The sequence below is a fragment of the Zingiber officinale genome, chromosome 11B (assembly GCF_018446385.1).
Source record: "Zingiber officinale cultivar Zhangliang chromosome 11B, Zo_v1.1, whole genome shotgun sequence".
Lineage (NCBI taxonomy): Eukaryota > Viridiplantae > Streptophyta > Magnoliopsida > Zingiberales > Zingiberaceae > Zingiber > Zingiber officinale.
This window is the reverse complement of record NC_056007.1, coordinates 75,729,620-75,737,109: the sequence shown is the minus strand read 5'-3', so window position 1 is coordinate 75,737,109 and position 7,490 is coordinate 75,729,620. Positions and strand designations below refer to the sequence as shown.

The 7,490-nt window shown below is 41.8% G+C and overlaps 1 protein-coding gene across 1 annotated transcript; it reads right to left on the bottom strand.

Annotated features, from left to right (window-relative positions):
* Window positions 1-525: 525 nt before the first annotated feature.
* LOC122033319 (beta-1,2-xylosyltransferase XYXT1-like) lies at window positions 526-2,713 on the bottom strand. Its single transcript, XM_042592326.1, has 4 exons — window positions 2,393-2,713; window positions 2,143-2,322; window positions 1,989-2,072; window positions 526-1,919 (listed from the first exon to the last, which is right to left on the bottom strand). The coding sequence occupies exons 1-4, from the start codon at window positions 2,535-2,537 to the stop codon at window positions 760-762; spliced, it is 1,569 nt and encodes a 522-aa protein (XP_042448260.1). The 5' UTR covers window positions 2,538-2,713; the 3' UTR covers window positions 526-759.
* Between the last annotated feature and the right edge of the window lie 4,777 nt (window positions 2,714-7,490).

The window sequence follows — 7,490 nt, the reverse complement described above, 5'->3', positions numbered from 1 at the left end:
AAGAAATACTCACAACAAACGATTTAAAAATTTAACATCTTTTAATTACACATCCAATTTCCAAAAAAAAAAATCTATAAATTTATCATAACTAAAAATCAAACTATAAATATTTGAATATTTAATACTCTATCACTACACCATAACCAAGCAACCATACTTCTCAGAAAAACACAGTGAAAAGTGACACATTCAAATAACTGACGGATGCAAATTCCACATGAATTTTATTCTGCAATAACTAAAATACTAAGCATCAGTTGAACCGACCCTATTTGATACCTCCACGCGGAATAAGCTGCTTCTTCTACGTACATCACATGCACTCAATTACAAGCCTGTTACAAACCCCACAAGATTACGCAGGCTAACTCCAGTGTTTTTTTGCACGATATATATATATATATATATATACTAGCTACCGACCATAACTTATTTCAGTAAATCATGACTAATTAGATTAAAGAAGAAAATGGATTAAGATACTTTTCCAGTTTCATCACGCAAAGCCAGCGAAAGTGTGTATAGTTTCAGAAACGTGTAACGTTGCACCTTAACTTTAATTTCTACCGTTTATGATAATGAATGCCTACTGCTACATGACAAACCGCTCTAACAAATCAATATTTGTCTTCTCCTTTCAGTTTCTCTTTCTCGAAACCAATGGCTATAGCTATGCAGCATCAGGACGTATGTGGAAGCCACTTTCTTTTTGTTTGTCCCTCCGTTATATAAAGAATAAAACTATTATTTGAGCATTTATTCCTTCTCCCGGACGAGCCCGTATGCTTTCTCCAGAACCGGTCTGAACCGGTCGACGTCGAGCCGGACGCTTTGTTGGCGGAGGTAGACTTCCAGGATCCTGTGCCAACCTTCCTTGTGGATCGACTCCGGATCCGTGAAGACCTTGTCGTCCCTCGGATACGCGTCGAGAAGCGTGCTCTCGGCGATGGTGATGTCGTACTGGATGTACTCGAGATTCATACCCATCGCTGGTTCCGCGTAGAAATTCGTGGCGATCCAGTCCAGCTTCCCAAGTGGCACTACCTGGACGACGACCGCTCCGGTGGGTAGGAAGAGGAAATTGGTCAGGCCTGCGCCGTGCACGCCAACCAACACGTCGCACGAGTTCACCACGTGCGCGAACCGGGCGACGTCCATGAAGTCCGGCTCCGCCGCCACCGCCTCGAAGCCCACCGCTTCCGCGGCCGCCGTCAGCGCGTCCAGGTTCGCGAACTTCCTCGTTCCGCCGCGCGCGATGAACAGAAGGCGCGGCTTCGTGGGGTTGTTCTTCGGCCCGACTCGGGCGCGACCGAGACCGTAGACGCTGCGGGTGAGCTCGACGAAGCCGGCGATGGAGTGGCCATCGGGGGCCTCTTCGGCGTCGATCATCAAGTCGCGCTTCGCGCGCAGGCCGACCGTCAGGCGGTCGAAGCAATGAACGCGGTCGTCGCCGTCGAGGTCGATGACGTCGAAGGCGGACAGCTGGGTCAGATACGGTCGGTACTTCATCATCCACCAGCCTTTCAAACTGGAAATGGCGAACCGGACTTGTCGGCGAAGCGGGCCGGCGGTCTGAAAGAGAGGAACGAGCACGTCGGCGAAGTCGTGGAAGCAGTTTCCGCAGTGGCCGCCGGTGGAAAAGAGCACGCCTGGGACGGAGTGGCGGACGTCACAGTTTGGGGCGGCGGAGGCGTGCAGTGTCGTGACGTTGAAAGATCGGACTTTGGCCTTGGCGGAACGGTCGTACTTGCGGGGATACGGTTTGATCTCCCATGACGATGCAGGGGCGTCTCTGGATGCAACGAGCATTACCGAAGAGAGATTCTTCCCGATGACTCTGATATCGCCCTCTAAATCGCAGATGTCTAATCTGTACTGGGAGAAATCGCAAATCGGTTTCTTCGCAGGCAAAGCTTCTGAAACAAGCCAGTGTGGAATTCAGGCATGGATTTAAAAAGCACAAATCTGTGTGTTCAAAGAATAACCTGGTTGATTGTGATCGACAGCTGATGCTTTCGCCGACGCTTGTTTATCATTTTTCACTTTGGTTCCTTCCTCCTCCTCGTCAACTGGCAATCAAGATTGGCGTAATCTTAATTAAAGATGGAAAAGTAAAGAAAATTAATGGCATACTATTACCGGACTCATTTCTCCCGGTTATTAAAACCTTCTCTTCTTCGAAGGAAGAATTGATTGCGCTCTTGTCTTCTTCATTTGCCGGGTCACTATTTGTCGATAGAATGCTCCTGCCTTCTTCGACAGAAGAATTCGCAGTAGCCGCGTCGTCCGACGACGAAGACGGTGGAAGCTTGCAAGTCACTGCGCGAACTTGAAACAGAGTCACATCATTGTCGAAGTGGACCAGCAAGAACAGAGTTGGGCAACTCACAGATAGACCGATGGTCGATTCCTTCTTCACTTCTGTACATTATGGCATAAATCATCGACGCCAAAATGCATCCGATAATTAGCCCTGACCCAAAACTCCGGGGCTCCGCCAGCGGCCGGAACCTGAGCCTCTTCATCTCCTTCATCCTGCAGGAGCTTTTTCTCAGACGCTGAAGAATGGAAACACTTTCAAATATATAAGGAGTCTGGACTTGACATGTTGAAAGGAGAGGAGGAAGAACAAATTCTGCATTGTCGGTGGGCGAGGATCGATGATTGTATTTAGAGTTTGATTTGTATTCGTACTGATACAATGCGGCGTGGAGGAATGTGACGGACGAAGGCCATAGATTGAGACTTACGCCGCTGAAAAGAATCCAGAAAAGCCTACCATTGGCGAGCAAAATTGATAAAATATAATTTGAATTGGATTTTACAATGATTCAACTCGTCGAAGAACAAAATCATATCTCCTAAATAAATGTTGAAAGACAAAAAGATTAGGCAACGCATTTAATATTCAAAACGTCCCATCTTGAATAACTTGTATGGATTCGGAAAATAAAAGAAACAAAGTTTAAATGCATTTGTCGATGGGCGCTATTTGTGGTTCAATAATTGAAGCATTTTACAACCGCTTCTCACAAATTTCATAATCAAACAGATGGAAAATTAGAAGAAGCTGCCATGACTAATATTATAATTAATCGAATCGGATAGGTACGTTGAATAAGAAAATGATTGAACTTTATGAGTAATCAAAGCAACTTAGAATCAGGAAGCTTTTCCCTTAGCAAGTCATCATCCAGTGGATGTGTTACATTTCTGCTAAATCTGGCCTTTTTTGTGTTTTTTGCCTAGTTATTCTTTTTAGACGCTTGAAGCGAAGTCAAGGGATCAAAGAAAGCTATGGGAAAGCTGGTTTTTTTGACATAAGTTTTCTTCCTTGCTTCATTGACCATATCAAATGGTAGCCACGGAACTATGAGCTCGGGCATCGTTATACTATGGAATATGTATGCTCCTTAAAATAAAAACAGAAGAAAAAAATGTTCTATGTATTGTTTTATGTCTGAACTACTCGAGGATCAACATATCTGCTTCGATTTCACGGGAGAAAACAGGAATAATAAGAAAAACAAAATCAAGGTTACGTTGGATACATGTGAATAAATAAGAGGTGGAAGAGTTATGAAATTCTATTGTAAATGAGACTTTAGTCTCATATTGGGCGCTTCAAGGCATTATAGTTAATTTATATTGATTCACATGCATTGAGAATGTGAATAAATGCATGGAGAGATATTTTCTTTTACACGTGGGTGCGCAAGGGTTGCAAATCTAGGGCTCAAATTGCACCGAATCATATTGACTCGTGTGCGGACATGACCTGTGCAGTCTAAATGTCGGACCGGTCTTGACAGAAGCCTTCGATTTGCTCGGTCGGACTCTTCACTCGATCGACATCTTTGCTCGGGCACGACCTACACGATCCAAATGCCAGATCGGTCGAAGCAAAATTTGCCCAAGCGGAACAATAAGGAGGCTACGACCATAGGCAAAAGATTACACACACGAAAGGCTGAATCTCCACCTACGTTCCCCATCTCCTCTATCGTGTAATTTTTGCTCGATGAAGTGCCCGTGATAACAGTCGGGTAACTCTCAGTTCGTTGTGACCATCAGTGCTTGATGGGAATCATGGTTTATCATTGTATTTTAAAAACAGACGACTCAAAAATACTTCGAAACACAACCGGAGGTGGGGCGAATGTGTTTCAAGAAAATTGCATTCGTCGTAAGCCTCGATTTACTCAGTTCACTCGTCTGACCACTTTCTAGACTTCACTCTACTGTTCGGCAACAACTCTCTCGGCAGAAAGCCTATAACTCGCTCGGCAGAAGCATTAGATTCGCTCGGTCGGCTTTAAGCTTCGCTCGGTCGGCCACTTCGCTCAATCGGACTCTTCACTCGGTCGGCCTCTTCGCTTGATCAATCTCTTTGCTCGATCGGATTTAAGCTTCACTTGGTTGGCGCGTAGACCTCTACTTTCGGTCGATTTTATTTACTTTCGGTGAGCCTTAGTTTATTTCGTCCGATCGGTCACTGTAAAGTCTATTTTCAGCACTTGGCAAACACTATTTCTTACTAGCAGTCTGAAATTATCAACTTAGGTCATTTCAATAAATAAGTTGAATTTATTTTATATAATTTAAATTCAACTTAAGTCTTCAAAAATCTCAGGGGATTATTTTTGCTAACAGGTTAACCATTGGAATCATACCACGCCTTTCCTATCCTGTTGGGAAATGCTCACTCTTTTACAATTATATGTAAATTTATCTCATAATAATTATTCTTTGTTTTCTCCTCTCAACATCGTATCTATCCTTTCGTAATCATTCTAGCTCCACAAGGATACTTGATGCGGAACAGCAAAGCAATCTTTCATAGAAACAAAATCGTTTAAAGTTTTTTTCTAAGGCCTAGAACAAGTTTAGTCTTTTTTTTTATTATTATTAATCTTTGCCAAGATATTGAGGTTATTTTTGTCTTTACAAAATTAAAGTTTTGAGTCTATTTTTTTTTTTAAAATGATTAACCAGGTTAGGTAACGTCGAGTCTGGGATAATCGACCCAGTCCCACGGAAGTTTCCCACCAGCCACTAGGGTAAATTGGGAAGCGCTCGTAATGGGCAGCTCAGGAGCCCAACATCCTTTAGTTGCGTGCTCCATTTGAAGGAAAAATTCCTGTAAATTTGTCATAGTTGAAGCTCGAACCTAATTTTGAGTCTATTTTAACACCTATTTAAAGTTGTTATTGAGTAAATTTTTAATCAATAATAAAGTTTCAACTACACCATTCTATTTTTTCCAAACGACGAGTTTGGTTGCATATTTCTCGGTATTTTATTGAATTAATAGGATTTAGAAGATTAATTTTAGCATTCGTGTTCGAATCAACAGAATCAATAGCTTTCACTACACCAGTTGGTATTAGAACGGAATTAATTTTGTATCATCTTACTGCCAATAAGACATCAACGCATTGACATCGTTCACAAAGTTTATGATTGTGACATGGAGCAACGGGTTCAAGAGATGATTAACAAATAACTTGAACTAGATGTGGACTAGCTAACGGAGAGGATGACAATGATATTGGAAAACTAAAATAGAGGACATTCGGTCCAACACAACAACTATCAGTCGACATACTCAGAAATGGAGAGGGTAATGGTGAGGAGGACGTTTATGATGAAAAGGTGTTGGATTTTTTGGGCCGCGAAAACCGCGTTTTCGCGTCGCAGAAACCCCGAAAGCCCTAGCCACCGGATCCGTGTAAAGAAAATAAAATAAAATACGAGTACGAGTTTACAAACTCTAGATCTACACTAGATAAGAGTATTACCCTTGATGCGCACCCTACGCGAATTCCGCTCGTCCAATGGTGCCGGATCTCAAGGTTGTCAAAGTAGACAACCCTCTAGAAGTATCCACACGAACACAAGAAGGAGATCACCAAACTAAAGTGTGCTAGCACCTTAGTTGGGTTTGGCAAGATGAGGAGAGGGAGAGAAGAAAATGGAGCAAAGGAGAAGATGAAGGAATGAATGAGAATTACACACAAAATGAAACTTATTCATCCAATTGATGTGGTCGGCCACATTAAGAGGATGTGTAACCTCCATGGAATGCCAAGAGTCACAACTCTTGGTAACTCCCATGAGGTGGCATCCCACTTAAGCAACCATGATAATGTGGAGCATCATCATTGGTCCACATCTTGCCAACTCACTAATGAGGTGGCAAAAGTCAAGTCAAACTTGACTCTTCCTCTTCCTCTCAAGTCAGGTCAAACTTGACTTAATCTTTCTCATGGTTGATCTAATCCAACCATTTAATTCAAGCCAATTTAATATAATGAATCTAATTCATTTAATTAAATTGATTCAATGAGTCATAATCTAAATTAGACTCATTGAAAACATGAATCAACTCGAGTCCAACTCAATTAGCCCAATTAGGATTACTCTTAATCCAATTTGATTCATCACATGAATCTAATCCTCTTGGTTCATCATATGAACCTAATCTCCATCTAATTGTCCTTAGTGCGTGATCCTATAGATTCTTGTAACGTTGGCAATGCCCCTAAACCCATTTAGGAGCATAAGTAATGAGCGGTATCTAGCAACACATCATTACTACCCAAGTTACAAGAATGTTGAGATCCAACATCACCTTGTGACTACTAATTGTGACTCCTCACAATATATGACAAGTGTCCTTCTATCCTAGACATCTAGATTGATCAATGTGATGCATAGACCGTGTCATCCTATGACCAATCTAAATCTTGAACTCCAAGTAGACTCACTAAATCAAATGAGCTCAATATCTCATATTGACTCATTTGGGCATGGCCATGCACTTCGTGGTCTCACTCTATCAAGAATATCGATGTCTCTCCCATCATATAGGAGGGATAGATCCCATCTACATCACTCACATCCCTCTGCATAATTCGTTACATACCCAGTAATTGCCTTTATAGTCCACCTAGTTACGGGTGACGTTTGACGAAACCAAAGTACATAACTCCTTATGTAGGGAACCATGGTGACTTCAGGTCTAAGGACTAGTAGTCATACTAATAGCCACATGAGAAAGTATATGACACTCATATAACGATCTATGATACTTCCTTATAGCGGGTCATTCAGTATACATTCTCCAATGCATACCCATGTGTCAACTTGATATCTCTATATCCATGACTTGTGAGATCAAGTCATCGAGTTGACCTACATGCTAGTCTTATTGCATTAACATTGTCCCTGAATGTTAATACTCGACTAGAAATGATTAAGAGTAGTGTTCCCTATATCATCTCACTATCAGTTCAACTAACCGATTGATATAGGTGAGAACCTTCTACTCAAGGACGCTATTATACTTAGTTTATTTGGCAACAATACAAGTAAGTATAATAACCAAAACAAATGCCTTTATTTATATATGAATATGATACAATAAGTCCATAATATAATCATCAAATGATTGGCTCTAAGGCTCTAACTAACAATCTCCCACT

What these genes read in the sequence shown, in the direction of transcription:
- LOC122033319 (XM_042592326.1), bottom strand. Translation starts at nt 2,537, where the DNA reads ATGAAGGAGATGAAGAGGCTCAGGTTCCGGCCGCTGGCGGAGCCCCGG. An exon ending in AATCGACCATCGGTCTATCT is followed by an intron (nt 2,323 to 2,392) that starts GTGAGTTGCCCA and finishes AAGTTCGCGCAG; the next exon opens with TGACTTGCAAGCTTCCACCG. An exon ending in TGTCGATCACAATCAACCAG is followed by an intron (nt 1,920 to 1,988) that starts GTTATTCTTTGA and finishes GGCTTGTTTCAG; the next exon opens with AAGCTTTGCCTGCGAAGAAA.